The following is a 22112-nucleotide window of genomic DNA, read 5'->3' on the forward strand; positions in this document are numbered from 1 at the left end:
CTCCCTTTCCAATGCTATTTACCCACATCAGAGTTTAATAAGGTTAATGTGCTAGATGTTCCCCCAGTGTAAATTGTATCAGAAGGAAGAATACTGCCTGAATAGAGTCCTCCAGCTCTATTCATTTGCTTTCAATGTGTCAAATTAATTTTGCCACATGGGTAATAAAAGCTGTGCTTCTGTGTATTTCTGTAAACATTGTACGATTTAGAGAGTGTTTATGATTTCTTTCAACAATGAAACTTAAACTGTGCACAGTCCAATATCAGGGAGTAATTTCAGAAGTGACTGAGGCATGTAATTGAGTTTGTCAGTGTAATTGTATTTTGGAATAGATAGCGGTGTGGTTTTTTCAGTCGTTAGTGAATCTCGTCTTTAGTGCGCTGATTAATTCTATTAGAGGAGTTAATTAGACTGAGAAGGTGGGGGTGAGAATGGGGGGTGAGAATGGATACAAATCACTTTAAAGCACTGCATTTAACTCAGAGCTGATTATTCTGTGCACAGAAAAATGCTGTCTCTCCCCATTTTGGACCCACACGTGTGATTAGAGCTCATCAGTGCAGCCCCGCGCCTGTCGACAAGGACAGACGATGAGTTTGGATGCAATTCTCTCTCCTTTCAAGTGTGAACTTCCCAATTGAGGTACTGGAGGGTACAGAGTTGACTTGACTTAAAAATAATAAGCTCCTGTGTATAGTCTGTAATAATAAAAATAATAATTACAGGATCTGTATTCCTGGCACAGCCTTCCCATATTGTTTTCTGTAAGGAATAAAAGGCAGTAAGGAATAAAGAAGCACCACTTAAAGGCACTCTCTGGCTTTGAAGATTTCAGAAGAGCTTGTGCTCAGGTCTTGCCATGGGAGATTCAGATTTTGCTCTGCAAAAAGAAAAGAATCTTGGATGCTGGAGGTGTGGCAGCTGCAATATCTGCCTTGGAGGTGCTTGAGCCGGGAGCTGAATGCAGAGCTCTGTTGGTGTCTCCAAGGTGGAGCTGGCACATCCTGTCCACAGGCAGCTACATAGGGCCTGCCTGCACTGTAAGTGAGGATGCTCTGCAGAGGAGTTGGCTTATCCAGAAGAGGGAGATGAACTGCAGCTGCATAACAAAAGACTCATAGATCTGTCCCACAGCCTGGGTCGATGGTAGACATGAACCATTTCTGGAGATCACCATGAGCCATGGGGTGGCAAATAGAGGAGGATGTATATATACATGTATATATGTATACATGTATGTATGCATGCATGCATATATGTATGTTAATTCTCCATACATGATGACTGGGTGCTGTGCACAAAGATGTGCAGCCTTGGGAGTGGCCATGGAGGAGCTGACATGGATCTTAGCCTTCTGCATCTGACCTAGCACAGACCAAGCCAAGTCATCTCAAAATGTGGGCAGGCTGAGCTTAAGCCCCTCTACAGTTTGTCCCCACAGTGTGCCCCAAAGCAGTTCCAGGTGTGAGATGAGGAGGGATTGAGGAAGACAATGGAGAATTGAAACAACCTCCTCTAAAGCCAAAACATGTGAAATAAATATATACAGAATAGATTTTTAAGCAGCACTGTGCAATTCCTGAATCACAGGAACATTTCCAGGTAGACAAACACAAGACACTGTCAGAAGAGCATTAAAACCTGCTTTCAAACATCATCTGAACTGGACAAAAGTCAGGTCTCTTTGTAACTCAAAGGTACATATTGGAAGCTGTTGTAATTTTCTGGAGAACAGCTCCAGTCCGAATAGACATGAAGGAAGGATACAGTCAGATGAAGCAGTGGTCAGGACTACACAAAAACCAGGTCAACAGCCTGCACATTTTCAAGAAATTGGGACAGTGTGTCAGGGAGTTGCTCCCAGGCTTGCCTGGTCAGGCCATCGGAGCACCGTCAGGAAAAACGCCGCTTATCTTCTAACTCCTTCCATGTACAGATAAACCAGCTGTGGTCACTACAGGGCATATTTTAATAAGATTCAGAGTGGTAACATCTGGCAAATTCACATGTCATATGCTTCTCCTTCCCTGTGCACAAACAGCCTGTGTTCCCATGCCTTGGTGTTTCCCTTAGATAATGGCTTTTCTGCAGCAGAACACCAGCGATAGGTTATCAGCTGGGAATGGCAGCGCCTCTCACCATGGCACCACACGAAGAAATCAGCTGAAGCTTTCACTGTTGGGAAACTTCACTTCGGAAGCCAGCTCTGATAATCCTATTGAGAGGAGAAGAGCTGGCAAGTCTCTCTTGCTGCAAAACAGAAGGAAAAGGAAAAGGGTCCTGGAAAGTCACAGGAGGGTGAACAAGAATTTTTGTCATCGGCCTCCTTCCGCTGTTCCTGGGAAGGACCTCTTGGCTGCCTCTCACCAAAGGGTTGTGCTACACAATGTCAAAGAAAACATGGAAAGGCATCTTGCAGCCAGAACTGAGAACAAGACTTACCTCAGTGCATGGAGAGAAGGCTGTGGGAGCCTCATGCAGAAGAGCAGCAGCATGGCTGTGGGGGTGCTCATGTGCTATTGGGTTAAACCATGTTTTTGTAATCACTCCCTGACTCTTGGGCTTGGCTGCTGGATCCAGCAGCTGCCAAAGGGTCAGGGATTTGGGTGTCTGCATGCAGATGCCTCTAGGGATAGTTAGTATGCCCAAGAAGGTTAGGTCTGTGCAGTCAACAGGATTTATGAACCTGAAAATGTTTAGGCACTACTAAGACTTCCAGGGTGCTATTTAATTTCCAGAACGACTCAAGCAATTCAACAGCTGAAGGAATTGGGTGCCCCAGTTCCAAATGCCCTATGGGAATGACAAGGATCCTTCTCTGGGACCATTTGGAAATGCAAAACTGTCTGGGCAGCTTAGAGCCATCATGTCACAAACTTATTATTAACTCTGCTTCCTGAGTCAACCAAGTCATTGCATCAGCCCACAAAATGAGCTGAGAACAGATGTGACTCCAGTGGCAGCAGTTTGGACCACAACCACAAATGCAGGGGTAATTAAGATTTTCCTTCATTTCTCTTATGTGCTAAATGGAAATATTAAATTAACTGGGCTGTGCTGTAAGGCTAAGTGCAGAGAGCCTCTGGAAGATGTGTTCACATGGAAAAGGTCATTTCACTGCCACTGGATTGTTATTTCACTTACTTTATCCAGGAGTTAAAATGCATGATTCCTGTCTTTCCCAGGCCATCCATCTTCAGTCACCTGGAAGGCAGTGAGTAAATGAGGATCATCAGAAAGTTGTACAGTTTGAGGCTTTCTATCAGTATGCAAAATCTGTATCACTTTCATTAATCACTTTTTTTCTGTTGTTGTTGTTTGTTTTAAATTCATAATGAATTTGGGGACTAGTGTTTCTGCTGTTAAGTACTCAAAGGAGTCATTAAATTTTTGGCTGTCTGGTTGCCCCATCTGTTTTCATACAAATTTACTGCAATTAGTATCTGAGTAAAATTTCTAAAAACTGCCAGATTTCTTAAGAACAGGAAAAACTACTGTAAGTGTGAAGGGGAGCTAATGGTGTCTGAATGGCAAAAAGTGATCGAAAATCCACATTAAACCAGCCTTCCCTGGAGCTTGCAGGGGGGGTAAGGCAGCAAAAGGTAGACTTGCAAAATGAGGAGAGGCTGGAAAAATGTCTGCCTCTCCTGGTCCAGCTGTCCATTGCTGGCTGGATATTAGGATAATTTTAATTCATTTACATTTTTCTGAAGGAGGCAGCTCTATAGGCTCTTAGGCTTAAGGTGAGGAGAAAGTTCTTCACCGAGAGAGTCACTCGTCATTGGGATGTGCTGCCCAGGGAGGTGGTGGAGTCACCGTCCCTGGAGGTGTTCAAGAGGGGAATGGACGTGGCACTCGGTGCCATGGTCTAGTCATGAGGTCTGTGGTGACAGGTTGGACTTGATGATCTTTGAGGTCTCTTCCAACCTTAGTGATACTGTGATATAAACACATGAAACAGCCAAGGAAGTGGGTAGAGGTGTGCAGCATAGCTACAGAGCATGCAAGGGGATATAGGGCTCCAGGCATTGAGGTGGTTTCTGGAGGTCAGTACCAGTTCCAGCATTGTACACTTCTAAGATTCAGATGGACAGGGTGCTGGGGCATCTTGTCTAGGTTGTGCTTTTGCCAAGAAAGGTTGGACCAGATGATCATTGACGTCACTTCCAACCTGTGATTCTGTGATTCAGTCCTGGGGGTAAGTACTTTCCTTGTGTGAAAGCCTCTGGCCACTTGGTGTCAAGGGGGCCTCTTAGATTTTACCATGTTGAAGCTGTGGCCAAATGCATTGTTGCCCTATACCCAGCAGAAAGATGTGAGCCTGTGGTTCTACAAGGGAGTGGCAGGAGCCCTCACCTTACCCTATGCCCATGAGGTGCTTAAGGAGGCTGGTGACAGCACTGTCTCCTGGAGAAGGACCAGTGTCATACCTTTCCAGTGCATGGAGCCACACCACTCTCCTATGCACTGAGGTGATCTTGGTGAAGGCCCTTTGCTCTGCACTAATTTCACAGTTCTGCATCTCTTTATAATAAAATGGGACAAACAAGACTTTAATGGCCGCAGGGTTAAGTTCTCTTCCTAGTTCTTCAATTAACAGACTCCCTTTGCCATGGTGTGCTCCTGTGGTACACCACAACCTCTTCAGTGCTGTATGTGGCCACACCACTGAAATTCCCCCCTCCAGATGGCCTCCCTGGCCTCAATATGTACCTGCTTACTATCAAATTCAAAGGATCTCTAAGTCATTATTTTCACTATATTTATGCCAGGACAAATGTTTGCAGCTGATAAATTTCCATCTGCTTTTAAGAACAGTGGGACAGGCATGGTTTCTTAGGAAGGAAGAGAGTTCCAGGGTGTTGTCCAAACTGAAGTAAAATAGACAATCCAAGAGGGGCTGACTGGAAGGGCTTGGCTCTGATGTTCCTGAATTGCCCAGGAGAAAGATAATAAACAGAATGAGGAAAGCAATTGCTTTAATAAATAAGCTGGAACATGTGTGTGACTGATACCACTAGGGGCTGATATATGCCAAGAAGTCTGTTTTTAACATCTGCTCTTCAGCAGCCTTAATAGGTTATGACCAGATCAATATATCTTCTGCTGCTGTTGTCAGACATCCTACAGCAGCTAGAGCCTGAGGGAGGAAATGCAAGCAAACAAGCATATAGACATCCATACATGGATACACAGATACTGGCATTTTTTGTTACATGTGCATTGTAGTACCAGTGGAAGAATTAATCATGTGAAATTGATTCAAAATGTTGCTGAAGTAGCCACGACAAAGAGGACCCACCAGTGACCAATGTTAGTCCCCTATGATATCTTCTTGTTTTTGGTTTTCCTCAGAGTACAGCTAGAGGATTGTTGGCAGTTCATGTCTCACTCAGTGCATCCATAGAAGCAATATGTTCTTTATCACACTGTAATTAAAAGGCTTTTAATCTCTTGCCAAGGATTTGATGTGCTACAAAAGCTGAAGACAGCAGGTGAGGCGGTGTGGGCACAATGGTCATTTTTAAAAGCACTCTTACCAGCCTGCAGCCATGGGGAGGGGAGAGAGGTGCAGGGAATGGAAAAGGAGATGAAAGGAAGGGCTGAGCAAAAAAAAAAAGTGGGCACTTAGCTGCTCTGGTGCTGGCAGACAGCACTGGCAGCAGCATGGTCACAAATGTCTGTTCTCTCCTCTGTGACACAATATTGCACTCACAGTGTCTGGGAAAAACACCATGTGGCTGTTCCTCAGCTTCAGTGGCTCACTCTTCAGCCCCTGAGCTTCAGCCACAGCTGAAAGCAGGCTTGGGAGAAGGTACAAGACCATGAATAAGATGAAAATAGAGTTGGGTGAAGGTAAAGGACCATGGACACCCATTGTTCAGGTGCAGTCAGACACCTGCTTTACCTATGCTCAATTTTTCTGCTCAGCCCATCTTCTTTCCTTGCAGTGGAGATGCTGGGGAGCACCTGCAGTGTTTTCTCACAAGGAAGAAAGGACATATGAAGATAGATACCTTTCTTCACTCAGCTTACTCTGCAAGCTCTAGGGGAGTCCATTGAAGGACTTAGCATAAAGATTAATGTCTGGCCTGAAGCATTAAGGAGAACTTGTTCATTTAACAGGACAGTGGCTTGAAAGAATAGGAGGTTATGACCTCTCTGATGCAGCAGCAGTTCTTCTGACAGAAGGTGATAAATAAAAGTGTCACTGCCACAGAGTGTATCTGAAATCTTTGCATTGAACAACATGAAAAAAGCTTGCTATGACCCCAAGAACCTTTACATCAGGGCACCTCCTGGGCACATGTAGGGAATACAGTCTCATTTTAAGTGCTGCCATGAGTGGTTTGTGTAGGGACAGCAGTAACTCTAAAAGCATGATTCATTTACTGCAGATACCTAATTTTTCCTTTAATATTGCCTCAAAGTACCTAATTTAATGACAGACAGGGAGTTGGAAATGGAGGAGCTTTCAGCTTCCATGGTTTTTTAGCCACTTACCAGAGTGCCAGCTGGAAATGGTAGATTTTAGATCAATTTTTTATTTCTGCCTTAGTAGCACAGTTCTGTTGGTGAGGGGTTTGGAACACAAGCCCTATGAGGAGAGACTGAGGGAGCTGAGGTTGCTTAGCCTGGAGAGGAGGAGGCTCAGAGGTGCCTTCATTGCTCTCTACAACTACCTGAAGGGAGGTTGTAGCCAGGCAGAGGTTGGTCTCTTCTCCCAGGCAGCCAGTACCAGATCAAGAGGACACAGTCTCAGGCTGCACCAGGGGAGGTTTAGGTTGGATGTTAGGAAGAAGTTCTATACAGAGAGAGTGATTGCCCATTGGAATGGGCTGCCTGGGGAGGTGGTGGAGTCACCATCATTGGAGGTGTTCAGGAGGAGACTTGATGGGGTGCTTGGTGCCATGGGTTAGTTGTTTAGGTGGGTTGGATTGGTTGACAGGTTGGAGACAATGATCTTCAAGGTCTCTTCCAACCTGGTCTGGTCTATTCTATTCTATTCTATTCTATTCTATTCTATTCTATTCTATTCTATTCTATTCTTTCAGAAAGCCAGGTACTCTGTTGAGTGTTTCTAGAATAACTGCTCATAGCCCAGTCTTCTCTGTGTTACAGCTGAACAACGTAACTGTGGCTCCTGCTTCTTCCAGAAATCAGAATCAAAAATTTCAATAATTAATTGCTAGGACAGAAAACTGGCCTGCCTTAGGCTTCACAGACAAAACAGGCTTTGGAGAAAAGGCTGCCACACTGGGGACAGGTGTACTAGCAATGTCTACTTGTTTGTTCACGTTCTGATAGGAAACCAAAAAGTGATCCTCAATAAACACAATAAAATCTAAACTAAAACAAAGTACTGATTACCTACCAGAGTATTGTAAAAACTCTAAGTTAAGACTAGAAAATGCAGGAGCTGCCTTAAAAATCAAAGGAGGCTGAAAAATTTAATGCATTCAGGTTCTTTCTGGTTTTGCCTGCAGAGCTTTCAGCTTTTCACTCAAATGAAAATGAGGATTAAATTAAATGAAGACTACTTTAGCATTGCCTGTCTCTGGAGACTGAAGCAGTCCAGAAAAAATCAGAGTACTGCAGAAGATCTGTAATAAATTTGCTGGAGCTGGCAACTTTGCTGTCAGTCACTATGCTGCTGCAGGCAGATATTACAGGACAGGACACTATGTGTGCTTCCCACCTGCAAACACCTTTAGCAGCTTGATGAAGAGGAGCTGAGCTGACGACTGAAGGCGGCTAGTGATGCTGAGAATGTGAGGCACTGTCAAATCCTCAGCTTCTATGATCAAAAGTCATCCAAAGTCATGTGCTCACAGCCAGGAAAATCTTGAATTGAAGCCGGCTGATTTTTCTGTTTCTGCCTGCACTAAAATGTTCTCCAACAATTACCTCTTCTCCCTCCCTTAGAACAGTATTTCCTGTAATTTCAAGTGTGATTTCCTGATGGGTGAGGATTACGTGAAGGCTGTGCCAAAACCCTCCGTGCAGCATTTGAAACCACTGCTGATTTGACACCACTGCAATTTTGAGGTAATAAGGCCTCAGTAAAAAAAAATAATACAAAATACTAAAATGTTTCAAATGGGATGGGAATGAAAGATGGCATTTTCCCCTCCAGGGAGAGCCAACACATCTCCTAGGAACAGGGAAGAAAGATGACCCTGGCTAGGAGACTTCATTCATTTCCCTATGCATTGTCCCTGCTGTTTGCAGAAACAGCCTGTGGAAAGTGCACAGGATGGTGCCAGCAGAACATGCACTGGGGGCTGGGCTGCAGGCATAGAGTCATAGAGTTGTTAGGGTTGGAAGGGACCGCAAGGATCATCTAGTTCCAACCCCTGCCATGGGCAGGGACACCCCACACTAGATCAGGCTGGACAGAGCCTCATCCAGCCTGGTCTTAAACACCCCCAGGGACGGGGCCTCGACCACCTCCCTGGACAACACATTCCAGGGCTTCACCACTCTCATGGGGAAGAACCTCCTCCTCACATCTAGCCTGAATCTCCCCACCTCCAGCTTCATTCCATTCCCCCTAGTCCTATCACTACCTGAGATCCTGAGAAGTCCTTCCCCAGCCTTCCTGTAGGCCCCCTTCAGATACTGGAAGGCCACAATTAGGTCACCTGGGAGCCTTCTCTTCTCCAGACTGAACAGCCCCAACTCCCTCAGTCTGTCCTCATAGGAGAGGTGCTCCAGCCCTCTGATCATCCTTGTGGCCCTTCTGTGGACACGCTCCAGCACACAGAATCATACAATTGTTAGGGTTGGAAGGGACTTCAAGGATCATCTAAATGAGTTGAGGGAAACCTCCAAGTTACTTCAGAAATGTTTTCCTCTCACAATGCCTTTTTATTTTCTTCCTTCCCCCGCAATGGATTTAGATTGTGCTCTGAACAGATCCCAGCCACAGGTGGAGTGCTACCTTATGAGGAGAGGCTGAGGGAAGGATCCCATTAATGCTTATAAATGTCAGGAGGAGGGAGTCAGACTCTCCTCAGTGGTGTCAGTGAGAGGACAAGGGGTAATGACCATGAACTGGAACACAGGAGATCCATCACTTTGAGGGTGGCAGAGCACTGGAGCAGGCTGCCCAGGGAAGTTGTGGAGTCTCCTTCTCTGGAGAGCTTCCACAACCACCTGGCGGGGTTTCTGTGTGATGTGCTCTAGGGGAACCTGCACTAGCAGGGAGGTTGGACTAGCTGATTTTCAGAAGTCCCTTCTAGCCCTTTCCAGTGAACCACAACGACCCTCCAAGCACCCACCAGAACCTCAGGGGCAGCAAGAAACGTCCCCTCCTCCCATTTTCTGGAGCAGCGTTGCTGCTACTACTGCACAGCAAATCACCACTGAGCAATGATTAATTAACGCTCAGTTTTAATTATTGGGTGCCCTCGTTCTAACAGTAACTTTAGCGCAAGGATCGGCCCCCTCCCTTAGCAACGAAGCGGGAAAGCAGGGCAAAACCCTCGGCGTGGCTGCCCGCAGCGCGCATGCGCAGTGCCCTGGCAGTGGCGCAGCTCTGACGCGCTCCCGCCTGACCGCGTGTCAGGGACACCAACATGGCTGCGCCCATGTGCACGCGCTGGGCACTGCTGCAGCGGGGTGTCTAGTCCCGTCCCGTGGTGGGGGGAGTCGCTCTCTGCCGTGCCGTGTCGCCACCCCGTATCGGCACCTCTGCATGGATTCTCGGGAGTCCTGGGCGGCCTTGGCGGTGAGTGCGCGGGCCCAAGCCTGCTCGTTGCCAAGGCGACGCGGCGACCCCCGTCTGCCGACCCCGCAGGTCCCAGGCCGATGCTGCGCTGAGGGGCGGCGGGAGCATGCCTTGGTTCGTCTCCTCATGGATTCAACAGCCAGGCCGGGCAGCAGGTGTCAGGGCAGTGGAGAGGCCGCGACCTTGAGGGCAGCCCGGTGGCGCTGCTGCGTTAGTGCGCTGTGGATCGTGTGCTGGGCGCTGTATTTTATGTATGATACTATTTCTCTCCTTAAAAGCTCCTTTCCCACGTACACTCTCAGCACTGTGGCATGCAGGGGATTAAAGCCACCCGTTTGTGTATCTAGGGACCTCCTTGAAAATACCCAGCGCTCTTTTTCAGTTCTGTTTGGAAAACCGTGGACATAGAGCCCTGGGCTAGCGTGAGGAGAGCTGCGGGCCAGCGGCTGCTGGGAGGGCCCCGCTCCCTGCCCTGAGTACCCCGGGGACAGTCGGCTGCTAGCTGCAAGGTCACGGTTCAGTACATTCGAATTAGGTCTTGGGTTTCTTAATCATTTCGATGCAGTTAGGTTTAGCAGGTATGTCCAACCTCTGGTAAAGGTTTTTCAGCTGTCTGAATAGTGATAATGCTGCTGTCACTGAAAGGAGAGGGAGAAGGTGCATTTTAGTTGTTATCTAAAGATCATTACGGTTTTCTGCCTATGGCATAAGCACACAGGTATTTTGGCCTTCTGGCAGGTGCTTTAATAGAAGCTTCATGAATTTAAATGACATTTAAGATACAGAACTTTGAAAGCTAGAGAAGCAATCAGTAACTTTTGATTCATGTTGTAACAGATGGGTAGATTAAATCTGATCAATGCTATGCTCAGCAGATAAGGATTTTGATGAAAAAGACTGAAGAAAAATCAATGCACGCAAAATAGCTAACTAGATTAAAAGAGTAATTAACTTATTGATTAAAACTTTAGTAGTAGGTAGTGAACATCTCTCTGAATCCTCTCTTGGCCCTTGAAAAATAAATCAGGGTAACACACGTGTGATTTGTTTTCAGGCAGTTAAAAATCAGTGCAGCTGGTTTTTGTGTCCTGTTCTATGTGAGTTAGACTGCAAACTGTTTTCTGTTGTGAATAACAGTACATTTAATGTGTCATAAAGAATTAATGCTAACTATTATTTTTACCCTGTTTTTGAAGTGAATGATTTATTTATTTCAGTCCCCTCCTCCTGTTTTTGACAACTAATTCTTTCCTACAGATCAACCTTGTCCTGGGGAAAATTAGAAAGATAAAAAAGATCATCTGGAAACATAGACAATGGGAAAAGATTGGGCTGTTGCTGAAACTGTATGTTTAGGATTGGGTTTAGAATTTCTTTGGATAATAACCTTCCCTTTTTCCTTATGACTCTGATGTTTTGTTTTTTTTCCCTAGAGACTTTTGTCAGTAAAAGGAAAGAAAGCAGTTTTACTTTAGTCTTTGTTCAACACTTTAAATGAATAAATTTGCTACAAACATGTGAGTCTGCTTTCTAAAGGTGCCTCCAGGGGAAACAGAATTGCTTCTGCCTTTTCCTGATCTTATCACACTACTTCCTACAGGTGTTGGTCATTCTGTGCCATTTCATCTTGATGAGTGGCATTTGCTTTCTTTCCTTTATGTGTAGTGTGTCAGTGTTGCATTGTTTTGCTCCTGCTATCCAAAACACTAAGATTGTTTTCAAAATACCTTAAAAATGGTTAGGAGTTGTAATGTCTTTTACTTTCTTTTGTTGAAAAATCGTTGTTAGAGCTGTAGAAGCTACTGAGGTCTGTGTAAGTCTATCAGTTTATCATTTGACCACAGAGAGGACACATGCCTTGGTTTAGGCATGCCTCAGTTACTCATGTGAGCACCAGAGCTTCACCCCTATGAATATTAATGCTCTTTATGGTTTTGTCTCAAAGGCTGGTGGAGTTGCTGGTGTCTGTGTTGACTTGATCCTTTTCCCCCTGGATACTGTGAAAACAAGACTGCAGAGTCCTCAAGGATTTAGGAAGGCTGGCGGTTTTCGTGGCATCTATGCTGGTGTTCCTTCCACTGCTATAGGATCCTTTCCAAATGGTAAAGGTTCTTTGGATTGTGCTTTGTCTTAGCTAAGTGGGAACTTCTGTAGTATAAGATGTTCATGTCCATGGCTTTCTCTGCTGCAGGTAATTCTTTGGGTTCTGTGAGTCCACGTCCAGCTGTAAAGAGCAGTATCTAAAATTGTGCAGTACTGTACAGACTCTTTGAGCAGCCTGGAATGAAGGCTGCTGCATGCTTACTCTGATAAGCTACCCTTATTCACAGAATCACCAAGGTTGGAAGAGACCTCAAAGATCATCAAGTCCAACCTGTCACCTTGGAAGATTCCTGGATATTTCTTAAAAGCCTATATTTGCTTCTAAGGGACACCTTGAGGCATTTCCAGGTGCCAAAGAGGGCTTGATTCTTGCTTTCCCTGAACACTTCTGTCATCACCCTCTCTTTCATGGCACTGGAAGTGAATCAAAACTCGAAGTACTTGAGCCCTGGATGTCTTTGAGCTAATTGCCCTGAGGACACGATTTCTGTGTTTTTCTCCCTGGAAACAACTACAGCACTCAAAATGAGAAGACAACAGAACAGGAATACTTCTGAAACTAAAGCTTTAAAAAAGTAAATGCTTGTGGTCCCTGCAGAAAAAAAAAAAAGGCATCTAAAATTCCTAATGCCTTTGTCCATTTTGTCTTTGTAGGAGGGCATAAAAAAGCAGCCAGCTACATTGTCAGTAGAAAACGTTAGGTGCGTTGTGCTGACAAATCCTCTGACACCTTCAGATGTTTGATGTCCTTCATAAAATTATATAACAAAATTCAGTTCTTTATCTTGTCTGCTCTGTTATCTCCTCTTGAGGTGATAAGCATCTTTTGATTAGCAGAAGGCAATTCACATAACCCTTCTTTACAATTAAAATCTGTTCCCCCGCAAGACATGTCAGTTTTTTTCAGGATTTACATCTCCAAAATCTGAACTGTGGTTTTTATCTTTCCAACATATGACTGAGAACTGAAATTATCTTTAGCAGAGTAACCCTTAAGGTGCAAGTGCCTTTGTAGATGGCTGTTGCAGCGAGTAGACGTAGCTCATGTTGCTACGCTCAGCTTAGTTTCGTATGTTTCCTCTTCACTGGAGAGGACTTCTACAACTCCTTTGGAAGCTTGGAAGAACTTTTTTCTGGAGCTGAAGTGCCATAATATTAAAATGATGATAGCTAGGAAGTTGTTAGTAACAGTTTTGCACATTGTGGGGTAGCAGACTTGTATCAGCTACTTGGATGATTGGTGGGTTGTGGGTTTTGTTTTGTTTTGTTTTTCAGCTAATCAACTGATTTAGGGGTTGAGTGGGTTTTATTTGCCCAAAAATAAAGACCCTCCCTGCAATTCAACCAAAGTACCCTCTCTCTACTCTTGCTGTCTTTAAATATGGAATAGACCATTTCTTCCTGACTTTCTGGGCATTCATGGCTAGTTGATGTGTCAACTAGTTCTTACCTCAGTACTAAATATTGGCCCCAAGTCCTGACATCTTTAATATGAATGGGAAGTTTGCCAGTGATAGCCAGGAGCATGAACTTTGAAAGGAATTATACTACAGACTGTGTTGATACTAGTGTACTGTTTGGGGAAAAAAATAACCTGTTTTCAGCTACAGCTGCAGAATAATAGGGGGGCAAAGTGCACCTCTAAATGTTGTTGTGCTAGTTCTGTGATGGAGGGACAGTTAAATGCCTGCATGTATTCTTGAATTTCAGCTGCTGCATTTTTTATCACCTATGAGAATGTGAAAACCATGATGCATCATGGCTCTACATCTTACTTGACTCCAGCAACACACATGGTGGCTGCCTCCATTGGGGAAGTGGTAAGAAAGAATTTCATACACAGTGTGTCTGTGAAAGGAGGGGAACTGCGTAGTTATGAAAGCTTAAGTGTGCTGTCTTATCTCACTCTGAGTGTTGACCATCTTTGTTCATATGACAGGTCATACAAAAGTATTACCTTTGAATGAAGTGGTGGCACTTGTAAGGATTGTTTCAATGTGAGTAAACAGTGAATCTGTTAGTAAGCTTGTTCTTGCTAAGTTAGTAGATAGTGGAAGTGTGGTTTGTTCCAGTAGGTCAGTGCAGCTTCACATTGTAGTGGTTGTGTGTCAGAGTTAACATCCAAGGAAGGTTTTCACAGCCTTTCAGCTTCATGTGGGGTAATCATGGAAAGAGCTTTGTTTTAAAAATAGCCATAAGAGAATGATGTTTTATGTAAAGTAGGTAGGTGCCATTATCTGAAACCTTAACATGTAGGAACCAGTATTAACTAATTAATAATTATCTCACTCTCCTTCCTTCTGTGCATGCACATTCAGCCAACATAATTTACCAAAGTATTTTGTTGGATTTGTTTATAAATGGCTGCACAAAGTGGTGTGACAGAATAGGGCAACTAGCAGCTATGTAACTTACCAAAGGATGAGTAATGCTTCCCTGATGAAGCCTGCCTCAGTGGAAAGTGCCCTGGGTAATGTGATGAAGCTTTTCCCTGTGAGATGGACATCTGTAGATTTTAGTGGCAGCTTTTCACATGATCTCCCTGATAGCTGTAGTTCTTAGTTTAGCCTGTTGGTTGGGTTATTGCACAATAAAGCAACATATGAATAATGAAAAGAATTTCTAAATACAACCTTTATGAAAACTCTCCCTCTCCTCCAGCCTCCCTGTTGAAAAAGTTGCTGTTTTTCTTGTCCATTAAATCCATTAATTTGTTTGTAACACATTTTGGAGCTGCAAGGAATATTCTGGCTTTGCTGAAACTTACACAATACCCAGGATAATTGGGACCAGATTCTCTTGAAAACTTTAGATGATCACTGAGGAAGATCACAAGAGAATTTGGTGCCTAGGTTGTCCTTGCCTTGTTGACTGTGTGGCTTTGCAGGCATTAATTGTGCATGGGGGTGTGTTTTTGTTTGCTTGCTTTAGAAGTGCCACATGCAGCACTGCCTGGCTGCTTCCTATAGGCTCTGTCTGGGTTCAGTTTTGGTTCCCAAGTAATTTTTAACCTGTGGAAATGATACTGATTAGGCTGAATGGGACTTAGCCAGGGAACTTAAATTAACATACCAAGCGCATTAAGATAGGTGAACGCAGCACCCACTAACTGTTCTGGTAGTGGTTATAGGCAGGAGGAGATACAAGGTGATAGATTTAGGGCTGGGTGGGATATGTCTGTGTTGCTGCCTCAGGTAAATTCTTTTTGATTTTGATTAGAGCCTGTGCTGTCAAATTATAACTTCTAACTTAAGGCAACACAGAGAACTTTCATGGAAATTCTATAAAAGCTGTTAAAAATCAGCAAGAGGTTCTTCACTGCTATGGCAATGCACAGGCCTTAAATTCCTTGCTTGCCCAACGAACAGCAGATCCAAAAGGCATTTTAAGCTTCTCATGTGCTTTCAAAATCAAGCAAAATGACAGTTTGGCTCATGGAGACAAAAAAAAAGTATCTTTTTTGTGAGTGGGTTATTTCTGGTTACTTCCCCTGCTTGTGAGAGTCCTGTGAGAAAAGTGTAACTGGGTAATCTAAGCAGCAGCCAAAGAACAGTTGGTCAAGGATGACTCCTTGTGTCATTACAGAATGTGTTGCCTGTTTTTTCTAAGGTGGTCTGTAATCCTGTGACCCTTACAACTCAGACACTTACTGCTTTCATTTTCAGGCTGACAGATGTAGATGCAGCATGGTTAAATGAGTTGCTTAGGGCTGTCTGATGTGCTTGGTTCTTGCTACCCTAAGGCCAGGAAAAAATATATTGATAGCTGTTGAAATGGCAATCTGACTTTATGTGATGTTGTGTCAGCCATTTTCCAGCTAATAAGATTCTCTGTTTTGCTAGCTTTTGTTCTCCTCTTGGTGTGATGGGAGAGCTAAGCTGTAAAATAATTGAGGTGGGGATTTAGAGATTTGCTGCAACCAACTTGTAATAAAAACAGCACAAAGCGAGATCGTCTCACATTTGTTATCTATAAAGCCTTAGCCAATCAATAGAAACATATACACTATTCCAAATAGCATCAGGGTGAAAGTTATAATTATAGTTTTATTGATTAGTCATGAAGTTTTAATCAGAGCATAACCACTGGGACTATTATTTTGTCAGTAGGTTTTGGTGGTTTTTTTTTAATACATACTTTTCCTCCTTTGTACACTTTAATAATTACTGTGGTGTAAATTGCTTTTAAATGTGAAATAATAAGCCAAGCACTCTGCCATCTTAGGATTCCCAAGGCATCTCTTTGCCCTTCCAAACTGTCTTCTTGCAAAACAGAGAAATTAAGATTTAGAGCAGGAAACCGACATTGGATTTCTAGGTTTGCTGCTCCTTCGCTGGTGAGCGTAAATGAGTCAGCTGCCTTCTTGTGGATCAATAAAATGTGAGCATGGCTTAAGCTTTGAGGTATGCTAATGCTGGCTAATCTGTGTTTTGAATGGGACCCAGTGAAAACAATAAAATAGGGAAAAGGATAAAAATGCAGAAGTTGCATCAAGGTATGTTTAACTATAGGGGAGAAATCAGTCAAATGTGAGCTCTTAGTTCTTATGCCGCTCACTCTTCTCTATTGTTTTAAACCTGTGTAAATCCATGGGAAACGCAGTCCCCTGGAACTGATGTGGTCTAGTTTCCCAGTCCCAGGCTAGGAGGCACAAAACTGAGCAGTAAAAAGACTGTGGCTGCAGTGTGTTTGGGTGGGTCTTTTTTTTCCCCTTCTTAGGCAGGATGAATATTGAAGGCTAATCTCATCTCCAGGAGTGGGATAAAGAAAATTACATTCAAAATGTGACCCTCTTACACAATTCATTTTTTCCTATAACTGAATCTTGCTATACAGGGCCTCTGAATAGCCCATAGTACATGAAAAATTACTTACCAAGGCAGAGCCAAAACTCTAGGGGGCAGATACATGGTGTATCATCTCCTCTCATCAAGGAAGAAGAAGGTTGAAGAGTACATAAGTTACCTGGTGGGGAAAACCCTTATTATGCCACTTGTGTAACTGAAATTTAGAGATAGGAAACACACTTACTGCATCCAAAGCTTTGGAATTTTTCATCTTGACTCTATGTTGCCCTGTATGTTTAGTCTGCCTGTATCTTTACAGGCAGCTGCCAAGTGTGCTTGGAAAACATGATATCATAGGGAGTGGAAAGGAGAACCAGATGTTCCAAAATTTTACTTTTAATATTCTAAGGCGGTGTGAGTAACTCGGAGAAGAAGCAGGATTTTTAACCTTCTAGTGCCCATTTTAAATAGTAACCAGGTGCATCTTGCAGATCCAGAGTTCACTGTGCAGCTCCGGATTGACTGTACAGAATATTTTATAGGAGTGGAACGTGGCAGTGTGTACTATAAATGGCAAGAAACTGATAAAGTGAAGGGCCCCTCTGGGCTTCCCCAGCCGGCCTCCTGCAAACTTGGTTTTATGGGGCAAGTTTAAGATTGCCCCAGTTTGAGTTTTTCATTGAGAGTGACAAAGTGGTTGGATTCAGCAGGGTTAACTTTACATCCTGCTGGCTTTTCCATGGAGGTGAGGATAAAGTCGTTTGGGTTACATTCTAGAGAAGTGAGCTGGCAACAGCCTTTTCCATCTACTCTGTATGTTATGGTCAGGATCTGGGCTTTACGAGATATTTAGTGAAACTTCTGAGCTGTTGCTTGTAAATATCAGGTTCACTCTTATCTTTCTGACCTTTTGATTGGCTGCTTTTGGTGACTTTGGGTTGTTTTTTTCCCTATTTTGTTACCTTGGCTTGCAGCTCACTTGTGAGAGAAAGCATGTGGGAGGACTGAGGACCGGAATGGGAGTTAGATGTTCTGTTCTTTTGGCAGCTAGTGGTAATGACCATGCTCTGGAAGTAGATTATCAGCTGCAGTTATTAAGATGCTTATGTCCTTGTGTTAGTTTCCAGAGTACTTGAGGATTACAGTGCTGGAGGTGTGTTGATACTGTGCAGCGTTTCCCCAAGGCTCCCAGGTTATGTGCACTGTGGTGTGTCTACAGAGTACACTGTGGCGTTAGACCAAGTAACTTGGATCCTGAAAGCTACCAAGTCATATTTTGTGATGCTGTGCCTGCATTTTTTTGTCATGCTACATTTTTAAGCTGATGTAGCCATGATACTTTAGGTTCCTTATTTGGCTCATTTTCATTCCACTTTAGTGTCTCTGCACTGTGGTCCCTTTTGGTTGTATAAATGCTGGACAAGTTTGTAGGTCTAGAAAGATGTTGCTTGCCTGTCTGGAAGTGGTAAAACTTGGGCTACCTACACAGCTTTGGTGGAACCTCAAAGGAAAAAGTGGAAGCCTTGGCTATTCTCTGAGACAGTTCTGAATGGTTAAGTAAGGATGGCTCCCTTCAGAGACAATGAGAGCTGTTGAATCAATTTGAATTGCAATGTCCAAAAGTTTGTTGTATCCCTGTGTGGTTTCACAGGGCAAGGTGAGGATAGGTATTTCAGGGTGAAATTCCAAGCTTACTGGTGTATTCCAGAGTCTTGCCACTTAAGAAACTTCTGTGATAAAAGCAAAGTGTGTGGTTCATCAGTGATTAGCATCTGACCCTCAGTATTAATAACTTGGGAATTTATTATCTGTTGTTGGGATGCATCAAATAGGAAAGCTTCTTAATGTAGGAATTATCTTTCTGGGGAATTCAGCAAGCTTTATTTGCTAGCCCTGACTTGTTCCTTAAAAGAAGCAAGACCAAATGCAAGCAAGTTTACAGTTTACAAATCAGGATTCTGTAGAATGACATTCTGAGCATGCTTATAATTCAACTAAAGAAGTGCACATTTTATATTATTTCAGGCATGGGTTGGGTTTTGATGGGTTTTGGTTGGTTTTTTTTAGTAATCTTTTTTGATGTGATAGCCAAGATTGTGTCTTCTCTCTCTGTGTCCATGAATGAGCCTCTTCTTCCCTCTGCCCTGGCCATATCTTTTGAAACCATTAACTAGTTTCAGTTTAGTAGAAAAGGAATTGCCCAAAGCATACAGGTAAGAATTCCATGAGAGAGACTGGCTAGGTCCAAGAAGAAAGGTGCTATTAATGCCATTTCTGAGGCAAAGGCTGAGGCATGAGTCAGACAAGTCCACAGAGTAGTGTCATGACAAACTCTCCAGCAGAATAATGGGTTGGGATTTTAGAGTGTAAGCCCAAGGAGTTCTGCTTGCAGAAGCCCAGTCTAACAACCATGAAGCATCTGTTCAGACATGGAGTTAAGCTATTTAAAAGTCCAAAACTTGTGTGTTGCAAAATGTGGCTTTGCAGTTCAACAGGCAAGTTGGACACGCTAAAGAGAGTTGCACCTCAGCACTGGTTAGGCCACGCCTTGAGTACTGTGTCCAGTTCTGGCTCCTCAGTTTAAGAAGGACATTGAGACTCTTGAACGTGTCCAGAGAAGGGCAACACGGCTGGGGAGAGGCCTTGAGCACAAACCCTATGAGGAGAAGCTGAGGGAGCTGGGGTTGTTTAGCCTGGAGGAGGCTCAGGGGAGACCTCATTGCTGTCTACAACTACCTGAAAGGGGGTTGTAGCCAGGAGGGGGTTGGTCTCTTCTCCCAGGCAACCAGCACCAAAACAAGAGGACACAGTCTCAAGGGGAAGTTTAGGCTCGAGGTGAGGAGAAAGTTCTTCACAGAGAGTAATTCACCATTGGAATGGGCTGCCCAGAGAGGTGGTAGAGTCACCAGCCCTGGAGGTGTTCAAGATTGAATTGGATGTGGCACTTGAAGCCATGGTGTAGTTAGTCACGAGGTGTTGGGTATTTGGTAATAGGTTGGACTTGATGACCCTGAGATCTTTTCCAACCTTGTTGATTCTATGATAAACAATTTTCTGATACAACAAGGTTGTGATTTAGTATTTACTGTGTGTAGGCTTTGGGCTGATGGCTTCAATTTTTTAACTATCCCTTTTCTAAGAACTGAACTCATAAATGGACAGAACTCTTTAAAAACAAAAGCCAGGTTTTCTGCTTTGCACTCTTGTCTCCTCTCAACCAGTGCAGTATGGGCTGGCAGACTTTTGTATTCAAAGTAGTATCAAAAGTCTGACAGCAGTCAAAGTTTGGGGCCTTTTTTCATGGTACTTAGCTTTTTGGCTATTTTCACTGATTAATGCCTGTCATTTTGGGTCTTTTGTGCTGTGCATATCTGGATGCATGTATATGTTGAGAAGGGGAACATGCTGACCCTGGCAAGATGAGTAGGGGTGGAGAGTGCAGCACCATAGGTGGTCTGCTGAAATAATCATGGGGATATTTGGAAATATTAATAAATTAATCTAGGTGAGGTCAGGACTGCAGTACAGATGCTGCAGGATTTTTGCCAAATCCTTATGCAGAAGCATGGCTGAGCAGTTGTTGGAAGATGGTAGTGAGGGTGAGATTGCTGCCATTAAGAGCTAGTGTAGAAGGAACACGGAACAGATAGAGACTCAAATTAGAGCTGCAGCTCTAATTGGTTGCAAACAAAGATGAATGAAGGCATGAATCCACAAATGCTGCCAACAAATGCATCATACAATTAAAGGCTGAAAGAGCTAATTAAGAACTGTCAAACACCTAACCAGCCACCCATGCTGATCTTCTCTTGCATGCTTCATGTTAACTGCATGTGTTGCCTCTTCATCATCTGCCCCTCCTAGATCGCTTTGTGAGACCTGCTCAATCCAGGGTTTAGGGGACATGCTACTCTGCAGTGAAAAGTAGAAACATGGTGATTGTCATCTCTTTTCTTTCAATCCTAGGGCTGATTGATGCTCAGCCCATTTAAAAATATTTGTAGCTCAAAGTGTCTATAGAGGAGAGATACATTGGGTTAAAAGAGTGTAAGTGAGAAATAATTTAAAAGTCTTTCCTGATGGATTTCCTGGCTTGCAAGATATGCTGCCAGAGTCACTTTTGGAAATGTCTGAGATAGTTCAAGGTAAGTTTATTCCAAAGTAAGGTTCTGTACAGGGTTTGTCAGGAATAACCATTTCTGAATAGCTCCATATGTGGAGGAGCCCATAATTCTTTAAGTGAAAAGGCTGTAGAAAAGAGTAAGGGATCAATTAAAGGGGAGGTCTTGATAAAATACAATGTAGTTGAAATTTCCATGTTCTGGGCCAATGCAACCCCCAGAGACTGAGCAAATAGTAAAATACTAGTCATCTTTCAACAGGAGACTTAATGTGTTTTCAGAAAATACTGCCTGTGTTCTCTTGCCTGGAATCTCATTAACATTTGTCCTCCTGTAACACAGCCCGACCCCACTTGGCTCCTTGGAAACAGCTTTATGCTGGATGGGACTCACCATGCTACTTTTGCTGTAAGAACAGTTTGGCTGGTGGCTGTGATTCATTTCTTAAGCCTTCTAAAATAAGTTTAACAGACTCTCAGTGGTGGAAGAGTGGCTGGGATGGGTTGGATCACGCAGATTATTCTGAAAGTCGAAATAAAAATCTACTCTTTTTCAGCTTTAAGGCTTTTTTTTTGTGTTTAAATGTTGTAGTAAGTTATAATTCAAGCATCAACCAGGTTAAGGAAGGTGCTTTTTAATAAAGCTATTCACCTGTTTGATTTTTGCCACTTAAATTTAACCCAACTGCTTGTGATTGTACTGAGCAACTTCACAATCTGAGAGACCCTTGTTGTTTTGCTGGAGTGTAAAAGATGTGCATAATAGCAGGCTGCTTTTGGTTAAGCTTTAGATTTACTTTTAAAAAGGAAGCAAAACTCTGATTAAACTTTGACAAATCAGTTTAATTATGCAAAGCACACACACAACTTTCAAAACATCTGCAGGGAGAAGTATTTCCCTTACATAGTGTTTAGTGGCAGCCTTGTCTGTTTGACAGGCTTTCCCAGTTCTTTGCCCATTAGCTGGTATAATTGGGGTTACAGTTTCTCCTCATGGTGAAGAAAACAAATTTCCACTGCTTGAAGGCAAGAGTTTTCCAATGTGTATCTGACATGGCAGAGGGAGAGGCAGGCAGGGACCCCAAATCAGGAGTTGTAAGGTATACAGCTGGGCAACTGAACAGCCATAGGTGGGGAAGGAAATGTGAGAGACGTGCAGAAGTCCAGGTTGAGAGGGCTACTGAAGTGATGGGCAAGGAGCCAGCTGAGGACTTGAGGCAGCTGGGGTGAAAAGGCTTAGCCAGCATGCCCACTGCAAAGGAAGAAGTGTGTGATGGTGCAGGTGGTGCACTAGAACAGGAATAAGGCAGCTCTGGAAACCAGTAAGAGCTGACTTAGGTTTGACAACGACTGGATGAAAAAACAC

At 43.6% G+C, this 22112-nt stretch overlaps 1 protein-coding gene across 2 annotated transcripts in view; it reads left to right on the forward strand.

Moving 5' to 3' along the window:
* Positions 1 to 9610: 9610 nt before the first annotated feature.
* SLC25A26 (solute carrier family 25 member 26) overlaps positions 9611 to 22112 on the forward strand; it is a 91235-nt gene continuing 78733 nt past the window's right edge. For both annotated transcript variants that reach the window (XM_068154313.1, XM_068154315.1), the window contains exons 1-3: positions 9611 to 9736; positions 11682 to 11838; positions 13550 to 13659. In XM_068154313.1, the coding sequence (XP_068010414.1) occupies positions 9704 to 9736; positions 11682 to 11838; positions 13550 to 13659 (300 nt within the window). In that variant the 5' untranslated portion in view covers positions 9611 to 9703. The remainder of the gene's footprint in view (positions 9737 to 11681; positions 11839 to 13549; positions 13660 to 22112) is intronic.

The sequence above is a fragment of the Melanerpes formicivorus genome, unplaced genomic scaffold (genome assembly GCF_026170545.1).
Source record: "Melanerpes formicivorus ecotype bairdi unplaced genomic scaffold, bMelFor1.0.p_v2 SCAF_28, whole genome shotgun sequence".
NCBI lineage: Eukaryota > Metazoa > Chordata > Aves > Piciformes > Picidae > Melanerpes > Melanerpes formicivorus.